The sequence below is a fragment of the Zonotrichia leucophrys genome, chromosome 9, assembly GCF_028769735.1.
Source record: "Zonotrichia leucophrys gambelii isolate GWCS_2022_RI chromosome 9, RI_Zleu_2.0, whole genome shotgun sequence".
NCBI classification, from domain to species: Eukaryota; Metazoa; Chordata; class Aves; order Passeriformes; family Passerellidae; genus Zonotrichia; species Zonotrichia leucophrys.
The window spans coordinates 6,129,873-6,153,222 of NC_088179.1; the positions used below are offsets into that span (position 1 = coordinate 6,129,873).

The window sequence follows — 23,350 nt, forward strand, 5'->3', positions numbered from 1 at the left end:
TGTTAGTAGTTAACCATGTTAACAATTAATCACTGTTTGATTAGCATGCAAATACTCTGCTAATGGAGAAATGAGTAATTCTGACTGCAGAATAGCGTGTGGGTAGGGTGCAGGAGGCAATACCTGAGGTCATACATATAGAACACAAGCTAGTTAAAAATTACTTCATGTTAATGAATATGCAGTTTCACAAATGTGAACACAACTGTCCACTTAAAGTGGGGTAATCTTTACATTTATCTGGTTTTCTGTTTGGTTTTATTTTTCTGTTTGTATTGCTTTTCTTTTTAGTCTGCTTCTATTTAAGTACACAGGGCGAAGAGAGAAGTTAATGGAAATTCTCTTTGCTTTATTGTTGTTTTGTAAATCTCCCTGGGTTAATAAAGACACAGGAGAAATTATTTCCTCACTCTTACTGGGATGTCAGGCTAAAACACCTTCAGTTTTCCTTGGTAGAGGATGGGCTACAGAAAAGTTATATTCCCTTAAACTGTGCATTGCTTTGAGCACAGTGCTGTGTGCCTCTGGGGTGGCTTATCGAAGGCACACAGATCTGTAGCAGTGCCAGACCTGTTGAATGCCAGGACACGCTGCACCTTTTGGTGTAATTTGTTGCATTTCGACAGCTGCTGCTGTTCCCAGTGTGAGATGGAGGCCGGCAGGAACGGGCTTGTGGAAGGCATGGCAGCTCCTGGGGCTGTGCCTCGCAGGAGAGGGGGGAATGCAGCAGAGCTGGAGCTTTTCTGTGCCACTGTGCTGATTCCTGACCCATGGAATAGCTACAGCAGTACTCCAGCTGGGAACTGAGGCTGCCCTGGAGAAATGGGCCCTCACCTCAGACAAAGAGAATTTTACCCAAGATTTTGAATGCCTGAGGGTTTAAGTGACTCCAATGTGATACATGTAAGACCTGAAGAAGATGGATATGTCAAGCAATGAGAAATGCACGAGCTCTGAATAGATGAGCAGTAAATGAAAGCAGTTGTTTTGTTTTACTTGTTATTAAATTAAAAGTGTATTTATTCTGCAGACCATTAGCAGATGGCTGCTCTGCTACAGGAGAAATTTAACTTCCAAGTAAGTTTCCAAAAATGGTTTCAGGGAATCTGTCAATTGTAACCTCAGTGTCAGCAGAAGTTAATGACCAAGGGAATGCTGTCTTGGACATGAATCTTCCTTTGTTATTTTAACACTTAAATAAAATCACTTCAATTTGTGTAAAGTTAATAGATACTCTTAATACTGAATTAACATTCCAGGGACAATAAATTTATCTTGCTAATATGAAATTATCTCTTTCCATATACGGTTATAAGCACCAGGAGACACATTACTTAATCAAGCAGGCTTTCTGACCTCTGCCCTGAGCCTTGCTAATGATGTGCTTTTGAAGCTTGTTCACCTCCAGTGTTTTACTGGTTGGCCACCTTATTTTCTGTCAGTGTGTCAGAGCTCAGGCTTTAATTTTTCTTTTTTTTTTGTGCTTTGCTAAGTTTCAGCATGTTTGTGAGTGTATTTGGGTCCTGCTAAGTGAGCAAGATTGGTGGCTCTACACAGACATGGGGCTGGAACAAGAATTAGTTGGCAGAGTATTTCTGTGTAACGGGCTGGCGTTACGTGGAAAAACCGTGTGAGCTTTTACTCTCTTGCTGTCTCATCTAACTGGAAACCAGTCTCATGGGGCACAAATTCCTGTCTGGTCACTTTCAGTTCCAAGACTGTGCAAACGGAAAGTTGAAGAAAGGTATTTCAGAAAAGCTGAAAAGGGTGACATCTTTGCTGGTGCTGTTAACTCCTCTCCTTCCCAGCTGACACCCCCAGCACAAGCTGTGCACTGGGGCTCCCCTGCAGCTTCTGGTGTGTTCAGGGACTCTGTGCTGCTCTTTGTGAAGGGGATGGAGGCCCTGGAGTATTAGATAACCCTGTCACTTAACCTGGAGGAGTTACACTGAGTAATACTGCATTCAATAACTGCAAGTCAGTATTTTAAAACAATAGATTATGGTCTACTGCCAGGTTTATTTTTAAAAATCAGTGAATACTCTTATTATTGATACTAGCCCAGGTATTTTTGAGTGGTGGGCTTGCCTTACATTGCTGCTGTAAATGGGGAGAGGTTGTATTTAACTTAGTGTTGGGGGATTATTTTTCTTTAGGGTAAATCTAGCAAAGCAGATTACTCAGTGTAAAAACTGACTTCTGTGAAGGCACAGTGACTGCAGAGCTGTGTTAATGGTCCTGCCACGGACAGTGAGGCTCAAGGTCATGTCTGCTTGGAAGCCTGCCTTGGTAAGTGTTCCCATTGCAGTGACCTCCATGGGTCACTGCAGGAATGCTGGAGTCCACATACAGCTGGTAAAGTTGGATGGTCTGGAGCTCTTGGACAAGAAGGCATGAGAGACAAACAAGCAAATAATCTGGGGTTTCAGAGAGGGATTAACAAAGGACTTTGTTAATGCTCCTTAAAGGGAATGAGCTGCCATGGAGCAGCAGTGTGGCTTTCTCAGTGATGAATACCTGGTTAAAGCCTAGGAGGGACTGTCAGCTTTCCTAGGGAGGAGAGATCACCCTTCACTCCTGGGGGGTCTGTGTTAAGGCTTGTGTTGTTGAACCAAGTTATAAATGGCCTGGAAGAGGGGCTGAGTAATGAAGTGACAGTGTGTGCTGAAAATCACAGAAGTGGGGTAGCAGAAACAAAAGCTGGCTGCAGTTGCAGAAGGTTCTCACAGTACTTGGTTGGAGGTACTTGATACCAGCAGATATAAACTAATGTGCACAAGGGATAAACAGCTCCCTGTGCCTGTGCAGTGATGAGCTCATGGGAATCTGTGCCATTCAAGAAAGAGATCTCTTAAGTAATGCAGATAAGGCTCTGTGAAACTCGCTCAGCAGCAAAAACAAAAAAAAAAGGCAAATAGAAATGACATCTCTAGGAGAAGAAGAGGGCAGAAACCAGCATGCCATGGTGTAAATCCATAGTGTATTTGTGCAGTGAATAACATAACATACCCTCCCAAAGTTAGGGACAGACCTTCTCCCCTCTCCAAAGAGTTGTAGTTAATATTACAGAAAAACACATGACTGAAGAGCTTTTGTAAAAAGAGTAACCAAATAAACTGGAACTTAGCCTGAAAAATGCATGTTTGGAAGTAGGAAGGATAAGAGGAGGGATTAGGATAGAAATCTGCAGCCATGGGAATAATGGGAATATCTCTGTTTATTTTGCCACCCAGCACAGCAGGAATTAAAGGGTGTCAAGTGGCACCCATGAAAAAGGTGGTGGCTTTTGACAGAGGAGGTATAAAACCCTGGCCCCTTGGCTCCCAGAACCTTTTTGGATCCATGGCATCCTTTGAGGAGATATTTCCCAGGTTTGCTGCATGTGTGTGCTTGTTTTACCCTGCTTCTTTTACCCTGGGGCACTGACCAGCTGGTTCTTGTGCTGAGGAGTGGGTGAGCAGTCAGACCCTCTCTGCCCTTTCCATGCCATTCATGACTTTGGAGATTTCTATTTCTCTGAAGTCACCTCTCTTCCAGCTGAAGTGCCTGGTCCTGCTCCACCATTCCTCACAGAACAGCTGTTCAAGACCTCTGGGTCATTACTGCTGCCCATCTCTCAACCTTTCTTCTGAGGCTACATGAAAATATTGATCTCTAAAAGTGAACACCTTCCTCTTGAATAGAGTGTTCTCTCAGTAGATCTCTGAGCATTTTACAAAGGACAATAGTATCTTTATTTCCTTTTGGAAGACAAGTAGGAGGAAGGACAGAGTGAGCTAACCCAGGTGGTTGTGAGAGCAGACACTTGGGAATACATTATCTGAAAGCAGTGAGGCTGGAAAGGGGAAAACACTATATAGGGATAATGCTGATTTTTTGAAAGGCAGCTCAAAAATTAATTTCTGCCTGTGGTTCTCATCTTTCCTGAATGCTCTGTCAGCTTTGGGTTCCTGTGTCCTAAAGTGTGTAATTGAACCAGAAAAGTTTATGAGAGGGACAGTGGGAATGCTTAAAGGTGCAAAGTGGCTTCTGCACTGGGAGAACTGAGTAAGCAGAGAGAAGGGAAAGAGAAGGCAGAGGGATGCCATGGAGTTCTGTAAATTTGGGAATTTACAGAACAGTGTGCATGGAGATGTAGTGATTGTGCAGTGTCTCAGTAAAAGATCTTGGCATACTGAAGCTGGTGAGTGGCAGGGTGGAAAGGGGTGGTGGATGGTAGCAAGTCTTGTCAAAAGATGCTCAAGATGCAAAAAGTTTTTGTTCAATTCAGGGGTGATCATGGAAGAAATAGGAGAGAAATCCTTCAAAGGTTAGTAAGGACACACAGACCACATCCAGCTTCAGAGTTCTCATGAACTGGGAGCAGTTGGAGGCCAGGAGAATACTCCTAGGAAATACAGTATGTCTAATCCTGCCCCTTGAGCATTGCCATTTAACCTCTGTTGGAGACAGAAGTGGTTTTTCCTGTGTTCTTGTGTCATCCTGAAGGATGGGATTCATCTAATGTAACTCATCTCAAAACTAGATTGTTCAACTCAGTGGGGTGATCTTTGTTTTTGAGGTGCCCCTCTATCTGCAATGCCTACAGACAGCTCCAAGCACTTCATGGCTGTGTAGGTGAGACGAATCCCATCTCTGCCATGGTTTTGTGAGAACAATGGCAAGTTACAGACAGAACTCAAAGATTTATAGCAATGACTGAGGATAGCTCTCAGACTCTGGCACTCCTGGAAAATGCTAAGAGGTGATTTGATTGTACTTGTAGGCGAGGAAATTTGTCTTCCTGAAAACTCTTTTAATTTAGCGTAAGAAAGTGGGATAGCTGTTTGTGGAACCTGATGTTGAACATACTTCAATTGGAAATGATGACCTTTTTTCTAGAATGTGTATAATTAAATACTGAAGCACTTGAGAATGTGAGGAAGTGTCCCCTGGTTCAAATAGAAGTGCTTATTTGAGTAGGTCAGGTCCTCTAACCAGGGTTATGATGCAAGCTGGGATTTGTGGCCATCACAGTTTGTTGCAGTTTCTAAAACATGAAATAGCTTGGAGCTAAAACCTTTCAGAAATAAAGATTCTAAAGGTTCAGGTTGCAGGGCCAGTGTCAGTGGTGTGAGCCCCTGTAATCCCCAAACTGTGCAGGTGCAGCTGTGAGTGGTTTCTTTTCCTGTCCCTGAAATGTGTGCACGTGCATCAAATTTCTGCTGGTCCTGAGGGCTGAAAAACTGCACTTCCCGCCTAAGTCCTACATGCAAAATAGTTCTGTTGCCACTAAGTATATCAAACTATTATAAGCTGTAAATATATAAGAATTACAGGACAGAGGAACAACTCAGATTTTTTTTTTCTTCTGGACTTCTTCAGCATAGCAAGAGAAGTTACTCATTTTAATCCCCTGCTCTTTTTTGAGAAGCAAAAAGTTGTGCAAGTGATGGCAAGTTGTTAATCAGTTCCTTTGTGATCCAAAATAATTTATTAAGTGTCTGGCTGTTAAATTTCCTCTTAATTCATCAGAACTGGATTTGTAACAAAAATTTCTTGGAAAGAAACATTACTTTGTTGTTTGTCTGCTTTTTTTCTTCTATAGTCCATATAGCTTGCTCCCAAATCTGCTTTGCTCGGTAAATTCTAAACAAAACCCAATCATTTCTAAATAAGAAGATACAGTTAAATGCTGCTTTTTGGTACCACAAGCCCTTCTAAGGGGGTAAGACCTGACACCTGATTGCACAGGCATGGTGATACACCTGAGGCTGTACTGGTGACTGTCCAAATGACAAAGCAGTTGTCCTGTCTTTGTTTTCTTTTGCAAGAATACCAAACTGGAGGGTTGGTCCTACCACACCTTCCACTGGAAACAGGCAGCTCCACAGTGATGCTCAGGCCATGTCCTGGTGCAGGAAGGCTGGCTGAATCAATACTGTGTTATGGTGGCTTCTAGCTCCTGCTGCCAGTGCTGCAGATAAGGGTTTTGGTGAGTTAGAGACCGTGAGAGGCATTGGAGCCCTGTCCTGTAGCTTTCTAAACTTCAGTTTGCAAGTGCTGGCTGACAGTCCCAGTCTGAACAGCTTGTCATTGTTGAATTCTTTAACTTCTGCATAATCTTTGCATGAATAGAATTTCTTGTGTGTCTTGTGGAATAACCTTTTATATAATTAGTATCTGCAATAATTTTTTCCTTTGCAAAGTAATTCATGTCATCTTGCAGAGATAGGACAGACATAAAGCATTATTCTGCAGTCGCACAAGAAGCACTATTCATTCACAGTTTGTGTTGTGGAGCCAGTCCTGTGTCCCCAGGGCTGGGCTGGTTTCATGGCAGCAATCCTAGTTACAGAATTTCTGCAGTGGTTCTGAGCTGGGGGCTGCTCTAGAGTCAAACTGGAATGAAGTTGCAGTCTGGAAAGAGCCAAGTAGGAAAGTTTCTTGATGCATTTGGGCTTTTCATTCTGCTTATAAATAGTAGGTTTTAGTCACAACTGAAGCTCAGCTTGAGGCTGTGTTCCCAGATCTGAGAACAGGGATACTCCTCTCTCAGGCTTTGTCCTGCCTGGGTTTGCATGCTGGATCATGTTCAGGGGATCACATTCAAGTAAAGCTGCAAGCTGAGCATGTCCTACCTTGGGGAAGGAGAGAAATTTCTACTCTGTGTCTGTAAGGATTTGTGCTGCTCCAGCCCTTGAATAAGCTGAGCATGTTTCTGCAGACAGTGATAATAAAGCAATTAGTAAATAATTACTGAAACGACGTTAGTTAGTGTGGTAGGAAAGAGGATATTGGGGTTTTGTATTGATTGTTTGATTACTTCCTCCTCAGATGCAGCAGTAAAAGGTGCTGACAGCAGAGGCAGGAGGCAGCAATCCTTGTGTTGGCCTGGCAGATTTATGTTTGCATTGTGTCGGTTTGTGATAGTACCAGAGGAATACAGGCAAACTGGAAAGGAATTAGAGACTGCAGCAATCATTGCATAAACACCTAAAATTGTTATTGGGCACAGCTGGCAATACAAGGTTGAACAAAAAAAAAAAAAGAGAGAGTCCATTTATGTTGGTAATCTAGGAGACCTTTTCCTTGGAGGAATAACCTTAACAGACATAGAAACTTCATTGCTTGAAGGTGGCTTAAAGAATTAGAGAAACCAGCTTAGTCAGTGGTGGGAGGAAACTACCCTGGAGTGACAGGGGAGGAGACAGTGAGTAATCCATTATTACTCTAATTAAGAAATAACTTAATCAAGATGTAATTATTGCCCAAATTAGGTATAAACCCAAACTGTTCTTTGCTGCTAAAAGACCAGTCTGTCCTTGCTGTGTGTGACACAGAGGGAGGAAGGAGCCCTCGGGATGTCCTGTGCTTTTTGAGAGGCAATATTAACTCTTCATCAAACCTGCTGTCCTGAAGGCCTCTCCTTTCTTTAAAAATTATATAGCAGCCATTTCAGGAAATGCCAGAAGGCTTGTTTGAAGTTGATGGAGGCTGAGAAAAGGAAAAGCAGCAGACCTCTTACCCTGATGTGTTGAAGGGAGTCCATGGATCAGTGGACTTTTTGGAGGCCTGGCCTGGGTTTCCTGACAGAGCCCATGCAGGCATTGGGGAGCCCACAGCCCCTGTTGAACTGTGGCTGTGATTCAGCAGAGGGTTCAGCACAGGAGGCAGTGAAGCCTGAGGGGAGTGAGTGAAGTGCCCTGGCTTTGTGAGTGATGCTCTGAGCACCGCGGGGTGTGAAAAGGGTTCTGTGCATGCCCTTTCTCCAGCAGCACCTTGACTCACTGCAGTGCCTGGGCACACCTGGTACCTGTGCTTGTCCCAGGGCAAGGGGCACAGCTGGCACCACTGCTGTTCCCTGGCAAGGGGCACAGCTGGCACCATGGCTCATCCAAGGGGAAGGGGCACAGCTGGCAGCACTGCTGTTCCCTGGCAAGGGGCACAGCTGGTACCATGGCTCATCCAAGGAGAAGGGGCACAGCTGGCAGCACTGCTGTTCTCTGGGGAAGGGGCACAGCTGGCACCACTGCTGTTCCCTGGCAAGGGGCACAGCTGGCAGCACTGCTGTTCCCTGGCAAGGGGCACACCTCATACCTCTGCCCATCCCTCGGGAGGGCCCTCCCGTGCCGGAGGGGCTTTGGGACAGTGCCAGTGGGTGTGGAGGGGGCAGGCTGGGACAGGAGGAGCTGCTTGGCCTGCAGCTGGGATGGGCAGGTGGCAGCCTGTTACAGAGCCCAGCATGGCAGTTAGCTCTTTGTCCTGAATGCAATGTTTTCAAAGCCTTATATAATCCAAAGAACCAAGTGGGAAGGGTTCTTTACCTGTGCCACTGCACATAGCTGCAGTGAGCAGACGTGGCACATCACAAACTCCATTGAACATTCCTGAATCAGTGCTTCTCAATTTTAAATGAAGGCTTTAAAATATGAAAAAAATGTGAACATTTAGACTTGTGCTCTCCCCAGTGGGTAATTACAACAGCAGCAGACTGTTAGGGGACTTGCCTTGTGTGGGCTGTGTTTGTCCAGGCTTTGAGCTAAGCTATGGGATGGAACCGTGGGGAGGGCAGTGCTTTCATCAGGTGCAGGCCTGGCCTTTTGCAGTGCTGGATATTTGCCTTTGAAGAAACCAAAATAAACCCGTGCTGTGGAGTGACTTAGCTGGGTGATATAATAATGTTTTATTAAATAGATTTCTGTTTGTACAGGAATAGAGGGTGCTCAGAATTTCACTGGGGTGTTTTCATTTGCTTGTTCACGTATTAAAGAAAGATGAGGCAATGTCTAAAATTCAAGACCCTTAAATCTGAGATTTGCTTTTTTTTCATAACAAAGTTAAACAGCTTTTGAGCTTTTTTATGGTGCACTTCTGACTATTATGATAGGAAATGCAGCTGGAAATGACTGTGCCAAGTGTAAAACACTCAATTCCTAGTTTTCATAGGCTTAACCTTTATACAAATGTTACTATCCTCAATGTCTACAGCAGTGGACTTACTGCATTAAATACGCTGCTATTTATGGATTGTAAGAGCAACAGTTATTCCTCCTTAAAATATATTGCTATGGTCCCAGAGACCTTGGTGAAAGGCTAATGGAGGCCAACGTGGCCTTTACTAAAGACTGCATTCTTAGAGGCATTCAGCTACTTTGCTGCAGGCTTTTTGCAGCTTTTTCTAATCCAGAGAGCTTGGAAATCCTGAAAGTGCTTTTCTCTACTGCCCTTTGCCTTATCTTTAGAGCCTTGGAAAACAAAAGGCAGAAATTCACAACAGGATCAAAATGTTTTGCTCCATTAGAATTAAAGGTAATGTTTTGCTCCGTCTGGAGAGGAAAAAAAGCAAGTCTGAAAAAAATTAATGAGTGGCTAAAATAGAGCTGTTAAAATGGCAGCACACAGACAGCCTGTGTATAAATATAGGCCAGCTCTTCAGCACTGCTCTTATATGGTAGATCTGAGTGAAAGAAGACTATCAGCCTGCTCTGTTCTGTGCAGGCCTGTGTGCTGGTTGTTCTGTCTGCTGCCAGATGTTTGGTAGTAGACAAGGCTGCACAGTACATGGCAATCATAATGACTGTCACCTTTATTTCTGTTGCAGGGACCTGTGTCACCAGTGTGAGAGAGGAATCTCCCAAGTACACTGCGGATTTTTTCTCTGCACATGCTACTGGATTATCGACCTTTTACTGACCCACCCAAAAACAGAGAAAAAGGGTCAAACAGAAATTGCTGACTTGTCACTTCTGCCTTAAAACTGACTGGATTTTATGGCCTCTGCTGGAGAAGCTCCCTGGACCATTGGAAATGGAGCAGCTCGTGCTGCATCTCTGCTGAGCATGGAATGTGAGCATCGAGGTGCCTTAAGCTAAACCATATGCAAGTTGCACTGGTTGTTGTAACACTGCTGAAACCACTCCAGACTTCTCCAGGGCTTTCCAAGGCAGTAGCTCTTCACACAGTTTGGATGTTTCCAATTGACATTTGAATGTTTTCATCCAATCTGGTGTGGCTGTGAAAAGTGAGCTTTTCCCTGTGAAGTTCATGGTGAGTTTTGCAGCCTCACTTTCCAGCGTGGTGTGTGCTATGGCAGCGAGCTACAGGCTGATGGTGACCTCAGTGAACTGCTACAGCAGTGTGCTGGTGGAGCAGCACTCCCAGCACACTGTGCACTACTGCACAGGCTCCTGCCAGCTCCTCAGACAGGGACTCACCTGCATGGTAGCTCACCACAGTGTCTGTGCAGAGCTCAGCGTCCAGGATGCCAACCTGGACCATAAAATTCCTGTTCCTGAAAGTGGTCTTGCCTTGGCTGGAAATGAGGACTATCACCAAATCCTCCCAAATAATCCAAGAATCAAGAAGGGCTTTTCAGTGCAAGCTTCCAGCAGTTTAAAAGACATTACTGGTGAGGCAATAAACCTTGCCAGTGGTAAAATAAAGGAATTCTCCTTTGAAAAGCTCAAAAACTCTTCCAGTCACGTGGCCTACAGAAAGGGAAGGAAAGTTCGGTCAGAATCTTTCAGCAGACGATCCTTTGATTTTGACTTGATTTATGGGCACTTTAACAATGATGAGAACTGCCCTCCATGTGGCTTTTTGCAGAGCCCCTCACCTGGGGAGAAATGGCAGGAGAGCAGCGATGCTCCAGAAGTCACCATAAGTCCTGTGGTTCCCTTCTGCCCTCATTCCTTCCCAGAAGAAAACATCATTACCCAGATTTTAGAAAAGCACAAGCTAGATGGTTCTTCTGGTGGGGATATTAAGGTGTGCCTGGACATCCTGCTCAAGTGCTCAGAGGATCTGAAAAAGTGCACGGACATAATCAAGCACTGCATCAAGAAGAAATCTGCAGATGTTGTTGGTGGAGGGAGCAGCAATGATCCCCTGGCTAACTCAGAGAGGATATACATGAATCTGATGACAAGATTTTCCTCCTACCTGAAAAAGCTGCCCTTTGAGCTGAGGACAGCGGGGCAGAGGGAAGCCAGTGACTGGGCAGAGCTGATGAACTGTTTCCATGGCTTGCAGCAAACTCCCTTTCCCCCGGTGTTTGGTGATGAGCAGCCTCCCAGGTATGAAGATATCATTCAGCTGCCATCCTCAAGTGCAGTTCCTCTCGCTCTGCCAGGTCAGGGTGAGGTGACAAGCACCTCCCAGTCCATCCAGACAGGTTCTGTGAGCTTCAGCTGCAGCTCCCTGCCCGCTGGCCCTGCAGAGAGCAGAGCTGTGAAAGATGCTCTACCTCAGGCACCAGCCCCGAGCCCCTGCGATGGCCCAGCTGCCACCGAGGCACTGTACATCGAGGAGGAGTGTGATGGGGACAGAACAGCAGGGACAGAGAGGAAGGCAGAGCAGAGGGGGGGCTGGCAGAGCCTGGAGCACAGCTACCAGCGAGCTGCTGCTTCAGACCCTGCTGCTGATGCTAAAGCACAGCGGGCCAGGGTGGGAGATGCTCCCGGGCAAACTGCTCCTTTAAAACCAGTGTCAGAGCCTGTGCTGGGTGGTGCCCAAGCTGCTGTCCCCAAAGGAGCCCAGACATGCAGCAGGGTGGACAAGGAGGAGATAGACAAACTGCTGCTGGACTTGGAGAACTTCTCCCAGAAAATGCAGAATACTCTGAGGGAACCCTGTGGGAAGGAGGGCGAGCCTGCCTCACTGCAGGTGCCTGGCAGGCAGGGTAGGCAGGCTCCACCTCTGCCTCTGGAGCCCAAAAGTAAACCTGCTGATCCCCCTTCTTCTCTGTCAAAAATCATGGAAACCAATGGTCATAAAATGGAAGAGGATGACAAAGCCCTTCTACTGCGTATCCTGGGAAGCATTGAGGACTTTGCCCAGGAGCTGGTGGAATTCCAGACTGGCAAGGGAAGTTTGTCTAAGGAGAGGGAAGTGATGCAAATTCTCCAGGAAACTTTAGCAACTCCTTCACAGTCCCTGCTTGCAGGGCAAAAAAGCCATGCTGGGGCTGCCTCCAGAGACTCTGTTCCAGCTTCAATTCAGCAGGCCCCAGAAGTAATAAAGGTAAGAGAACAAAACTTTTGATGGGATAGTGAGGAAAACAAACATGGGAAAATGTGGGGGAGTGTGGGGAATTATATCTAAGTGATGCATTGTGCTTTGAATGCTGCAGTGTGGAATAATGTGTTCAACCTGGCAGAAATGTAGCCTTTATTTAAATACAAACAAAAAAAGGAAACTGAAACCCATGAGAAAATAAAATAGGTCCTGACCTGGAGTTTCACCTTTGAGCTTGATCCTTTCCTGCAGGTGCTCCTGTAGACTGTTTGCTTGTGGTTTAAATGGGTCCCTTTTAATAGGGTGTAGTAATAATTACTTTAATAAGTATAAATAATTACTTTATTTCTGGGACCAAGTATTGGACTGCCTCTCAGCAGTTCAGTGAGACCTGATTCTTCCACCTCTCCCTTTCCCATCTCTGAGCAGCCTTTCTTGTCCTCATCATCACTGGCTCCTAAAGGGACCAGTCCTCCATGGGAGAAAGGCCAGAATCTCAGAAGATTTAGTTTTGCTTTCCCTGTCCCCAGTGCATGGAATCATATGGAGTCTGCATTGCTTGTATCTCAGATGGGGAGCAGGCTTTCCTAGGAAAAAGGGTCTTGGTGGGAGCCTGCTTTGGAGGGAAGCCAGGGCTGTCTGTCGAGCACTCAGTGCTTTTTGTTTGCTAACAACTGCCAAATCTCAAGAAAACTTGTTACCATACTTCTAAGTAGGCAGTAACTCTAGAGAGGACATCAATTTCCCCCTTCTACATAGGCACTGGAGAAGTGCCCAGGTTATAAATGAACTTTCACAGCTTCTTCCAGTTGGAGCTAAATGTTCATGTTTTCAGAACTGGCCACTTTAGCCCAAAATTTGATGCAGTTCTGAAAAAGAGTGCATGGGTTGTGTCTTACCCTACATGAAGGCACTGAGATCCTTTTAGATCAGGCTCTCCAAGAGTTTCTGTTGTTGCTCTGGGAAACTTTGCTTACAGAAAATGGAATTCTGATATTTCCAGCAAGGGAAAGAATCTTTTTCCTCAGAGAGTGTAGAATTAAACAGCTCCAAAATCTCTAAAGTAATCCCTTGTAATCTTGCCTTGTACATTATTTTACAAAATTTTCTGCTCGTGAGTTCAAACAAAAATGTGTTTGATGAAGTGTGACAGTGGCTTTGTGGCAGATTTTATGTAATGCTTGACAATGGGATGCATTTATGGTGCCAAGTGGCTCCTCAGTGTGGTGCCTTGGCAGGTTTTGCTCCCCTGATCCCACCTGGCTGTGTTAGTTTGCTCCCAGCCTGCCTTCTATGGACATGGGCTCCTCTGTGCAGTCACTGAGCTCCTGCCGTGTGCAGGTGCCCAGAACCAGGCCCTGGGAGACAAGAGGTGTTTGGGGAGCAGAGCTGGTCCTTCAGCAGTGGGCACAAGGCACTGGGGTTTGCTGTTATTTGTGGCACAGATGTGTCCTTTGCTAGGTGTAGCACCGGGGGAACACATCCCTATTCCACTCTGGATGTAATTGAAGCTGCATGTGGATTCTCACTTGGTATTGCATGTGTGCCTCAATTATGCCAAGTATTTGTTGTATTTTCTTAGGGCTCATAAAACTGTTATCAAATAGTTGGGCACACATGCAGAAACCTCAGAGCTCTCAGACTGGTGACAGCACAGCACACCTTTTGTTTGTGAAGCTTGTGACAGATTTAATATCCTCAAATGCTAAGCAATGAAAAAGGAGAGGGAGAATCCTTCAGTGCAGACTGTTCTCTGGCTCAGCTGGCCTATCTGTTAAATCTGTGCTAATTTATATCAGCAACAGACTTCCTCTTTATCATAAACCCAGTTATGATCCTCCACAGAGAACAAAAGGATTGCTTGCCTCTTCATCTTCAAACCCCAAATATTTAGAAGCTAGGAAATGAATACTCAAGAAGTGCATCAGTTTTGCAGAGCACAGAGTAGGGGCATCACACTTCTCTTGGGCAGGCCAGGAAGCATTGCATACTTTCAGACTGTCCAACATTTCCCATTCTGAGCTCCAGTTTTCCATTGCTTATCTCTAAACCTCTGAACTATTTGTTTTGGGATTTCCTGTTCTCTGTGCCTTTCTTAAGCTGATTTTTTAGTATGTTGGCTTTGAAAAAAGTCATTCAGTGAGAAGAATGCAGTTGCCTTTTAGAGGTCAGTAAGCCCCTGGTGTTATCTGTATTTTTGTCTGTAGTGAAGAGGGCTGGATTGACCAGCAGGTTTGGGGGAACTGGGGGGAACTGGAACCAGTGGGCAATGAAGAAGGTGGAGATGGGGCTGTGGGGATGCTCTGGGCTGACCTGCAGAAATGCTGAGTGTTGGGGTGTGTTGGAAGGTGAAGATGCTGCCTTTGAGGGAGATGTCACAGGCAAAGTCCTTGGAGAAGTCAGTGGTGGATGTTTTTGACTGTAACTTCTGTCCTTGGTCTGCCACCTGTACAGGTTGGCTGATTTGACAAAGTAAATTCAGGCTACTGTTTGGAGGGGTGCTCTAGTGAAAGAACCCTAGAAAAGTCTGTAAGCAACGTGGTCCTTCAGTTTTCAGAATCAAGTGAGTGCTGCAGGGCTCTGCTGCATGTTCTGCTCATGTGTTGTATTTTAGGAGCTATTGAATAAAGCTTATGAATAATTTTGGGAGCAGAGGTCAAGGCCAGGCTTTGATACAAAGAGACTTTTGGTTTTTGTCCCTCCACAGTTGTGTATCTCCTCAAAAGGATTACTTGTGTTGTAGTGAGCCAGAAAGAGCAGTTCTGCTTCCCATTTCTCTCTCCTCCATGCCTCTAGTTCCTGTTGTATTGTTCTGAAAACTTCTCTTTACTGACTTTGCTGCTTGTATAAAAGTTCAAACTTATTTTCTGTCATCTTAGTGAGTGGAATAGCTCAGGCTAATGTCAGATGGGTGATCCAACCATTTCTGGCCGGGGACTGTGGATCTGGGAGCAGAGGGGCTGTGGGTTGGTGAGACCACCTTTCTAACCCTGCTGTATCTCAGGTGGTAGAGCCTTGAGTGAAGTGTCCAGAGCTGATCCCTGTTCCCACATTTCCCCTGGGTGGGCTCTAGGCAGTGTCTGTTTAATTCTGCCTCTCCTGATGCCTGACTGATGGGGTGGGTGTTTCTGGGGCTCTCAGAAGGTTCTTAACTCCCTGTGCCCTGAAACTCCATCTCAAGGCCACACACTTTGCTGCTTTGTATCAAAATGTCTGTGCTGTGTGCTTAAATCAGGGGGCCCTAAGAAGGCTCTGAGTGGAGTTAACTGTTTCTGAATCATGGAAAGCCAAGGTTGACCTTGCAACTTGTAATTCTTCATAATTTTGTGCCCTTCTTTGTTTTGCAAATGTAATGATTTTCTTTTCAAGGATCTTGTATGGGGTGATTAATTGCAAAAAATGGCTTCTATAATGTCACAGTAACTTTAACTTTGTTCTGAAATAATTCTGTATTCTCAAAGGGTGCCTAAAATGTAATGTAAAACTCTCTGGAAAATCAACTTTCATCTTATATATGTTAAAAATTGTTTTGGTCAGATATTGATAATATCTGTCACTTAAGCTATACACACAATCTGCACTCCTTTCAAACATCAATTATTCATTACTTCTCAACACAAACAGTGAATAACTATGGGCTTTTTTTTTCTGTGGGTAACAGTTACTGAAATAAAAACAAATCTAAGTGAATCTAAAGTATCTCAGAATGAAAGGCAGCTAGCAGGAGTCTGGCATCTCTCACCTTTAACCTGGGTCACCTACAGCAATTAGGGATTGCTGGGGTTGTGGTTTGTGCACTTGGTCTGGCTGTTGAGACCACACTTTGCTGCTGTGGGTTTTTTCCAGCTGACTTTGAAGCTGTTAAAACAAGATTCTCTTACTGTTGATTTCTCATAGTACTGTATATTTATATCTTTATTTATACCCACCTTGTGTGTTTTGAGGATAGGAAGTAGCATGTTAGAAACCTATTCCAAAACATTGGAATACAGGCACAATGAGCCTTGCCTCTGGATTACTTGCTTTTTTTCAGGTTAGCAGTGAAAACCTCCCAGACTTTTGAGATCCTTTGTGATTTGTTAATTTGAGCATGAAAAGTATTTGTCTGTGCTGTTTTTTTAAAGGAGAAGCTAGTGGTTGCAGATCAGTGTGTCTCTTTAATGCATGTATCTGTAAAGGTCTCTGTGGCTGGTCTGGATGCAGCTGGAGGTCACAGAGGTTCCTTGGGCTTCATTTCCTCTGCAGGCTGTAAGCAGAACATGAGCTAATTCATCACTTGCCACAGATGATTTACAATAAATCACCTCCTGACATGCTGCTGCATGAGATCTGCAGCACTCCCAGTGCACTGCAGCCTCATGGGCTCTTTAGGTGTTGCCTTAATCTTTAGAAAAAAATTGTCAGAGTAAAAAAAACCAAATTTGTTCCAAATGTGTTGCATATGGATCTGTGTATCCTTTCTTTGGTGGCAGTTCCTCTTCAAACATTCCTGCCTGCCCTTTCCTTTCTGGAGGTTATTTTTTCATCCCCATCCTCTGTGTCACTCTTAGGCTTTGTACTCATTTGGACTTCATGTTAACTACAGGAGCCCAAGAAAAGACATCAGAGGCACATGTCCAATACAAGCTTTCTGTTGTGAGCCTCACTGAGATCTGTGCATTTCAAATACAATATCTCGATGAGAGCAAGCCCTACTAGCTTGAAATTGGCTGTTTTTCTGTGCTACTGAACTTAGACAGCATCCTGGCAGAGCAGCTCATGTTTTACAGTCAGGTAGGGGAAGCACTCCATGGGACTCTTTTGTGTGGGAAGAATTGGACTTAGGCCCTTGTTCAGCACCTTTCTCATGATAAGAGAAGGAGAACACACTTCTGACAAGCCTAGACAAAGTTAGAGCAGGGTTTGAAGTCTGCTTGCTTCAAGTTGTGCAGAGGAAAAGTAGACTATTGTCCTCTGAGAATTGCTTTGCCTTGGCCTCATGAGAGCTATGGGGAAAGTGAATAACCAGAATGATGCATTTTGATGTCTTTAGGAAACTGTTTTCTTAAGGGCTGCTTGGGAATGACTGAGCTTATTATCCAAGATCATCCTTATGTGCTTGCTTGGCAATAAAGGAGCTAGATGATTTGCTTTTTCCAGCAAGAAGGAAAAAATGATGTTTTTTGAAAATTACAGCTTTCAGTTGAGAGTGGGAACTAATGCTGCTCCTGTGCTTCACCACCTCAGCAGCAGGGACCTCAAAGCACTGCCATCCCACAGGCAGGGCCCTTGGCTGGCCTGCTTTAACTCTAGCTGAGCCTGACTGACCCAGAGGTGCCCCTCAGGTCTCAGCACTGGAGCACACAAGTAGAACTATTGGGGAAGATGGTATATTTAGCCACTTCTGCAGGGCATCTAATTTTAGAGCTCGTGGTAGTGGTGGTGGGTGCTTCCTTTCTCATGTCACCCCTGGCCTATTACAAGCCAAGGACAGATTGTCTGTCATGTAGCCAGCAGGGAAATAGATTCACTTGTAGATCATGTTTCTCAATTAAAGTATTACAAGAAGGCAGAAGATCCTGGTGGTACTGAAAGACACTTTGAATATTGGTTCAAGTAGGCAACTCTGGCTTCAGGAGTGAGATTAAATTGCTAGATGTTATCCTTGTGAAGAGAGAGAAGACATAATGTGTTGAAGCCATTTGTCATTTCTTGCCTGTAAAAAATCAAACCCAAGAGAGCAACGTGCTGGTCTTGCCGTGGTCTCCTCCAGAGTGCCCGTGGCCCTGCTGGCAAGGTCAACATCTGCTTAGGAGCTGCCCAGGATGATGATCAAGGAGAGTTCTCTGCGGAGGGACCCAGATCTGGGAGGGGAGCTAGCTTTCCTTGCCAAGGGCTGTGACTTTGTGCTTCCATCTCGCTTCAAGAGGCGCCTCAAGGCCTTCCAGCAGGCCCAGGTTTGGACACTTGGCATTTCTTTATCTTTTTTTTTTTTTGTATTTTTTTTATTGGATCACAGAATCAATCTGTGTCCCCTCAAGGCGTGTCTATTTGCAGAAAGTTATTTGCAGCTAGATACCAGCAGGTTTAAAAATAAACCTTCCAGGCTTAGATTGCAGAGTTAAAATGTCTTCGTAAACAAGGGGGGAAATTAACAGCAAGGGCAGTGATTTAATAATGGGGAGAAGTATTGTAAGACTTAAGTATTTCTGTGGGATTTTTTGTGTTGTTGCTCTGAATGTTTGTTGTTGCATGTTGGAAGAACCACGAGGTTCTGCTGTCTGCTGTGAACTGTGCATATCTCTGCAGAGCAGCCTACCTGGCTTTGGTTTTTATGATTTTACCATCCCAAGGTGCTTCTTTGTGCTGTTTCCTACCCTCCCTGGGCTGTGGCTGAAGGAGATAATAGAATCATTTAGTCTGGAAAAAACCCTGAAGATCACAGAGGTGTAGCCAAGGAAGTGGAAATTGTATCACAACTGCGTTTCTGGTAAATCCCAGCTGCTGCACTCGCTCTCTGGAACAACTGACAAAAGATTGGATGTGCTAGGACACCAAATGGACTTGTAGTCACTCCAGATTTAGGGGTTCACAATTTGCTGAAATTGGCCCATCTTGAGCTTTATCTATATTTAAGTAATGAGTGACCCAGTGAGGACGTTAAAAAGTTGAAATTAGGAGCAGTGCAGCTGTTTCCTAAGAAACAGTGCTAAAATTGCTCCAAAACATATTGTGGCACATGTTTTCATGCGCTCTGCTGACAGGTTAAAGTACATCTCGGAGGTTAATCTGTGGAACGTGTGTTTTTCACTCCCCGGGGGAGAATTGGATGAGGTAATAATGTGCAGTAATGGCTTGGGCGGGGCCGAGCACTTGGGAGAGGCTGTCAGGAACCCCAGCGCGGCTCAATTCCCTCTCCATAGCCTGATCACTGAGGATGTAACCGGGTAGGGTTTGCGGGGAGGGACGAGAGCTCCGGGTAGAACAGCTGGGAAAATGGACGAGCCTTTGGTCCACGAGCCCTCTGCCCGGTCAGAAACAGGAACGATTTCTGTACTGAAGGCGTTGGGAATGACTGGGGCTGCCGGTTCGAGGCAAGTGAAATGCTGCAGCGTTCAAAAAAGATGGTCTTTTTCTTCTTTTCATGCTGCCTTCCCACCGTGTGTCACCCTCCTCTTGTCCTGGGCCCCACAGGTCTCTCTGTGAGCTGCCTTAATTCATGACACGGTTTGGTGTCATCCAGCACAAAGCCAGCTCTGTTTGCTGCCTTCCCACGTGGGTGAGATGGGTTCCCAGAGGGACAGGGGAGCTCTGGAGGTGGAGGGCAGGGATGGGGGCTCTCCCAAGGGGCAGCAGTGAGGTGTCATTAAATGTTGTGCCTTGTGGGGCTGTACTGGGATTGGGATGAGCTGAGAGTAGAGGTAACTGGGCCTAGTAAGAAAACAAAAGTGCTGGCAGGTGGAAAGGTGATAAGGTGGTGATAAGGGAGCAAGAGAGGTCAATGAACACCTCTTGGCTTTGTGGGACACTCAGATGTTGGCCAGGAAGGAGGGGAAGAAGGGTGCTGGTAAACTTCTATCTCAAGAGCTGGAAATTTCTGTTCTTGTGCTTATCCTTTGCAGAACTATTTATGGAAGGATCAGAGAGCCTCCCATAGCAGTGTTGGGAGGAAGGGAGCTCTCTATCCAGCATCTCACTTGTAGGAATACTATTTCTAACCCTGGCTCATGTCAGCACTGGCTTTCCCCAAGGATAGGGATTTGCCCAGCCCCTCTTGGTGACCCCTCACGGGCTGTACTTCCCTCAGTGTCCTGCAGCCTAGCCCTCCCAAGCTGCAGTTCAGTTCCATTGCCACTGTAACTGCATTTCCCAGAGCTGCAGGCTGTGTTTAGCCCAGCCCTTGGCTTCCCTTCCCCAGGTAGCCAGGCCAGCCCTCAGTGTCTCCTGCTGCCTGATCCTGATCACAGCTTTGTGATTTCCCTCCTTCACATCTCTGCCTGGTCTCTTGCCATCACTTGTTTGAAGTGAAGGCCCAAAACTGGTCCCAGGAGCACAGATGCAGCCTTGCTAGTGTCAGACAGAGATAAAAACTTCCTGGCCTTACTCCTAGGGCAGTCCAGGACATCACTGGCCTTATCTGTAATCAGCCCTCGCTGCAGGCTCATGCTCAGCCCTGTCCCCTCCACCAGCCCTGTTCTTGCTCAGCCAGGGGTTCTCAGCCTGAGCTGCTCCTGAGGGCCCTGTCCAAGATCTCTGGGCACACTGGGCAGTGGAGGTGTGTGATGCCTCTGCAAAGCTCCACTGGGTAAGGCCACGAGGAACTTGATCCACCCTTACAATTAGCACTCTTACTCCCACCTAAATCCTTTTGGGTTTCTGAGTTGCTTAGGTAGAGTTTGTTTTCATTTTTGTTTTGCTGTGATTGACTTTTGTTTCTGCTGGTGAGTTTGTTTCCTGGAAGAAAATATTTTCTCCAGAAATGCATTTTCTCATAGCTCTGTGATGTTTGGAGCCTTTGTTCTTGCTGTCCTTGGAAATAGGTAAGAAAGAGGCAGCAGGAAGGTTCCTTGATGGGAAAGGGCTTTGGGGAGGGAAAGGAAGAGAAAGTTTTGGGCAAGAGATGCAAAGCAGTGCTGGAGAGCTGATGAGCTTTGAGGATGGCTTGTGTCCAGGTACCATCAGACTTGAGGAAGACAGGAACTATGAAAAATGAAAGGAGACATGAAGTCAGCATTGTGGACTGCGAGAAGCCAGGCTGAGTCACTGTACCCTAGAAAAGAGGATTACACTATCCCATTTGGAAATAAAGCAAGAAACTGGTAAATATATTATCTAGGACCCTGGTGGAGCCTGGGACAAGGAGGAAGGAGCAGAAAGAATCTGAGCACTTTGTGTGATGCTGCTTCCTTCCATGGAGTTTTCTGCTGGGACTGGCACATCCCTGGGAGACAGGCTGGGATGGCAGAGGTTTAGTCTGTGCTTTGTTTGTGTAGCTACAATGGGGCTGTAGTTCTGTCTGGTTTATTTATAACACAGATGTCACTATTTTTGTCTGTCTGTAAATAAATTGTATGGCTGGCAAAAAGTGATACAGTGGATAGACAGATTTTAGTTAGGGTCAATTACAGAATGCTACAGAGTGGTATTTAAAAATGGCCTTTAATCTCACCTTTCTCTTGAGCACAGAAAGAAAAAAGTTTATCTGTTAATTATTGTAACAAAGCCAAAAGGTTTATTAGAGTATTTGTCATTTCCTTTCTTAGTTGTCCTCTCTGAAAATGTACATCCCTGTTGAAGTGTGTTCTGCTAGGCAAGCAGCATTTAAGGCTAATTTTTTGTAATAAGAAACTGTTTATTTCCAAGGAATTTCCACAGAATTTCCCATCATACCACTTTCTTAAATTTTTTTCACAATAAGTTGTAATTAACTTCTTCTTGTCCCCATAGTGGTTTGCATCTGGTTATACCCATGCCAGAGTATTAATTTGTAAGGTTGTTCTAAGGAACAAAATCCTCAAGGACTAGTTGCTGCTTGGTTTTTTCTCTCTGTGTCATTAACAGCTCATTTCTTAGATGAGAAGGGAGAAGACAAAGTTCAGAAACTGTATTTCTATTCCTGAGGCAGAATGTGAAAATCAGCTCTCCCTGGGCAGTGCTGGCTCCCAGTTTGGCTTGGGCTGAGCAGGAGTGAGTGAGTCAGAGTTACAGGGAAGGTCTGAACTGGCTCCCTCCTTCCAAGGCCAGCAGAATTCCCCGGGTTTCCCTATAGGAGTCTGACCTTCTGCCTTGTGTGGTGGGTGTGGATCAGGAAACCAAAGCATCCTCTGTGGTCCTGACCTGTGTGAGCTGGTACCAAGCACTGCTGGCTCTGGGAGTGCCTGGCAGAGGAGTTGCTGGGGTTTTTGGGAGGTGGAGACCAGGGCAGAGGGGGTGAGTTGTGTTCCAGCATGGGCAGCCCAGGCTGTGTGCCATGTCGGGATGTGTGAAATGCAGAAGGGGAGGAAAATGGCCCAGTGCTCTTGTGCTCTGCTTGGGGACTTCTCTTCAACTTCCAAGAAAACAAAAATACAATTTCATCATTCCCTTGTACTATAAGGGAAGGAGATGCGTTGTTACAGTGAAGAGTCAGTGTCTTTTGAAAGAACATCTTGGTTTGTGGAACTTTTTATGAAGTTTGAGTCATTTCTCTTGGTTCCTCCCAGTGCTGGCAGCCGGGAGTGCCTGCATATCCTGAGGAGATTAGGGAGCAATAAACCTGTTTGTGAGAAGTGGCCTCCAGCAAACTGATGTGAAGTCCTATTATAGAAGTCAAGTGGCTGCAGTTGGCACCTCTATGTCTGTTCCAGCTTTGCATTGTTTGTATGAATATGGTGCTGTGAGAGACCGGCAGGGACTTCCCCTCTGCTGGGATCCAGCAAGGGAAAACTCCTGAGCAGAGCTGGCTCCTGGCTGGAGAACCCCGGGCAGGGCAGGGTGGGAGCAGATGGTGGAAGCAGAAGTGGGGATTTGTGTGACCCCTGAGCTGGGGCCCCACACACATTCACTGGCTCTGGGCTTTGCTCTTGGGGCTCTGCTGAGGAAAGGGCAGGGGGAAGCTGGGAGAGGGGCTGTGTTTTATTTAACCCACTGAACTGTGCCCCCAGCAGTGAGTGTCCAGCTCTGCCCAGCCTCACCTCTGCCACCACCTCAGATCCCCTGCATTGTCCTGCTGTGGCACAGAGTGGCCAGGGCTGATGCTCACCATCCCCAGCCCTCATGAGCCCCAGGAACTCCCTGGCTCCCTCTGAGCTCCAGCATCACTCAGGAGCAGACACAAAGATGGGCAATGTCTGAGGAGGACAGGAGGGAGAGCAGGGGTTGGTGATCAGGCTGGCTCTCCAAAGGTTAAGAGCTGTTCAAACTCTGAATACTGGTATTGATAGAAATATTGAAGGCTGAAAATCAACTCCAGCTTTTCTTGTGTAGCAAGACAGAGTAGAGGACAATTGAAGAACCCCAAGCTCCAGGTTGATGTGTTCTATTCAGAGCAGTTAAGGACAAAAGTTTGTTCTGGCTGGTGGGATGTGTGTGCCAGTGTTCCTGCTCCTGAAATGGAGCAGCATTTGGGATACTGCAGCATCTCCATTAAAAGAAAAAGCCATGAAGCAGAGCAGTGAAGAGGAGGAAAATCCTTCTCTCTCTTCTTCCATGGGTCTCTGATGAATGGGTTATAAAGTGTTATAAACTGCAGGTAAAAGTAGTGCTTAAAGAAGCTTTTACAATTCTCATTTCGTTACCTCATTGCAAGCAAATCTGTGGCTAGTTGGGACATTCAGTATGTGTTAAGAAAAAAGCTCCAAGTTTCAGGAAAATAATGAAGTAAAGCCACTTCATC

General features: G+C 45.6%; 1 protein-coding gene across 4 annotated transcripts in view; it reads left to right on the top strand.

Moving 5' to 3' along the window:
- PPP2R3A (protein phosphatase 2 regulatory subunit B''alpha) overlaps nt 1-23,350 on the top strand; it is a 52,574-nt gene that overhangs the window by 2,865 nt on the left and 26,359 nt on the right. For 3 of the 4 annotated variants that reach the window (XM_064720876.1, XM_064720874.1, XM_064720875.1), the window contains exon 2: nt 9,584-12,003. In XM_064720876.1, the coding sequence (XP_064576946.1) occupies nt 10,027-12,003 (1,977 nt within the window). In that variant the 5' untranslated portion in view covers nt 9,584-10,026. Of the gene's footprint in view, nt 1-9,271; nt 9,292-9,583; nt 12,004-23,350 lie in introns of those variants that run through there. The other variant, XM_064720877.1, reaches the window with a different exon arrangement.